At 39.1% G+C, this 1,675-nt stretch overlaps 1 protein-coding gene across 1 annotated transcript; it reads left to right on the top strand.

The window, feature by feature from the left end:
* The first annotated feature begins 881 nt into the window (after positions 1–881).
* Positions 882–1,283, top strand: LOC113356018 (uncharacterized mitochondrial protein AtMg00810-like). The gene has a single exon (XM_026599046.1). It carries the CDS (start codon positions 882–884, stop codon positions 1,281–1,283), a length of 402 nt encoding a protein of 133 aa, XP_026454831.1.
* The last annotated feature ends 392 nt before the right edge of the window (positions 1,284–1,675 follow it).

Raw genomic sequence — 1,675 nt, 5'->3', positions numbered from 1 at the left:
GCAGCATCATATGGTCACACGAGCTCAAGATGGTATTAGAAAGCCTGTAAACAAGTTGTGTCTGCAAGCAACTAAATATCCACTAGAGACAACACATATTACTGCTCCAACATCTTATATTGAAGCATCAAAAGATCCAACATGGAGACCACCCATGGATGATGAAATTAATGCTCACATTCGCAACGGAACTTGGAGTTATGTTCCATATGAGGAATGGATGAATCTAATTAAGCTCAAAATGGGTGTTTCGTGTCAAAGAAAAAGCTGATGGGTCAATTAACAGACGCAAAGCCAGATTGGTAGCACAAGGATATAATCAGCGTGAGGGACTTGATTAATATGAAACATTTAGCCCAGTGATAAAGCCTAGCACGATAAGGCTTGTTCTTTCAATTGTTGTGTCTCAAAATTGGACGATGAAGCAATTAGATGTCCAAAATGCATTTCTGCATGGTGAGTTAATTGAAGCCGTATATATGAAGCAACCACCAGGATATGTCAATCCTGACTATCCTAGTCATGTATGTAAGCTCAACAAATCGATTTATGGGTTGAAACAAGCTCCGAGAACTTGGTTTTCCAAATTAAGTAATTTTCTCATTGCACTGGGATTCAAGGGTTCTATTTATGACAGTCCTCTATTTATACAACAAGCATCGGAAGTAGTTACATATGTCCTCATCTACGTTGATGACATCATCATCACAGGTTAAAACTCTGCTCTTATCATCAATATTATTACTAATCTGAGCTCTGCCTTTGCAGTAAAGGATCTGGGAAACCTAAGTTACTTCTTAGGCATAGAAGTAATCCACCAAGACACTTCAGTGATACTCAGTCAGCAGAAGTATGTAGTTGATCTACTCAAACGAACAAAAATGGATGCTGCTAAACCAGTATCTACACCTCTTTCAGTAAATGCCAATATCTGTAAACACGGAAGTGTGAAATTTGAGGACCCTACTTTGTATCGTAGTGTCTGTGGAGCTTTAAAATATCTTCATCTCACCAGACCAGACATTGCGGTAGCAGTCAACAAAGTCTGTCAGTATATGTATAATCCTTTTGTTGAGCATTGGGATCTAGTTAAGAGAATCCTACGATATCTCAAACATACAGTGCATTATGGTTTAGTTTTCCGTCCTTCAGTGGATACAACACTTCATGCCTACTCAGACTCTGATTGGGCTGGCAGTTTAGATGATAGAAGATCAACAAGTGGCTACTTTGGCAATAATCTTATTTCGTGGAGTGCATGCAAGCAAAAAAACGGTCTCTAAATCCAGTACTGAGGCTGAATACAGAGGCATAGCCATAGCTACATCAGAATTGATATGGCTTCAGTCACTATTGCATGAATTGGGCATTGCAGTACAAGTTCCAAAATTGTGGTGTGACAATCTGGGTGCGACTTATCTGACAGCAAATTCGTTCTTTCACGCACGAATGAAACACATTGAAATTGATTACCATTTTGTACGAGAAAGAGTTGCAAACAAAAGACTACTGGTAAAGTTTATTTCCTAAAAAGATCAGCTAGCTGACATTTTTACAAAGGGTATTGCTTCTGTAAGATTTGAGTTTCTCAGAGATAAGTCGAGCATTCGGCCACTCATGCACAACTTGAGGGGGGATGTTAGGAATACATCTCATCAAGACTCAGTCAAAGCTC

The sequence above is a fragment of the Papaver somniferum genome, chromosome 1 (genome assembly GCF_003573695.1).
Source record: "Papaver somniferum cultivar HN1 chromosome 1, ASM357369v1, whole genome shotgun sequence".
NCBI lineage: Eukaryota > Viridiplantae > Streptophyta > Magnoliopsida > Ranunculales > Papaveraceae > Papaver > Papaver somniferum.
This window is presented reverse-complemented; position numbering and strand designations above follow the sequence as displayed.

What these genes read in the sequence shown, in the direction of transcription:
- LOC113356018 (XM_026599046.1), top strand. Translation starts at nt 882, where the DNA reads ATGGATGCTGCTAAACCAGTATCTACACCTCTTTCAGTAAATGCCAAT.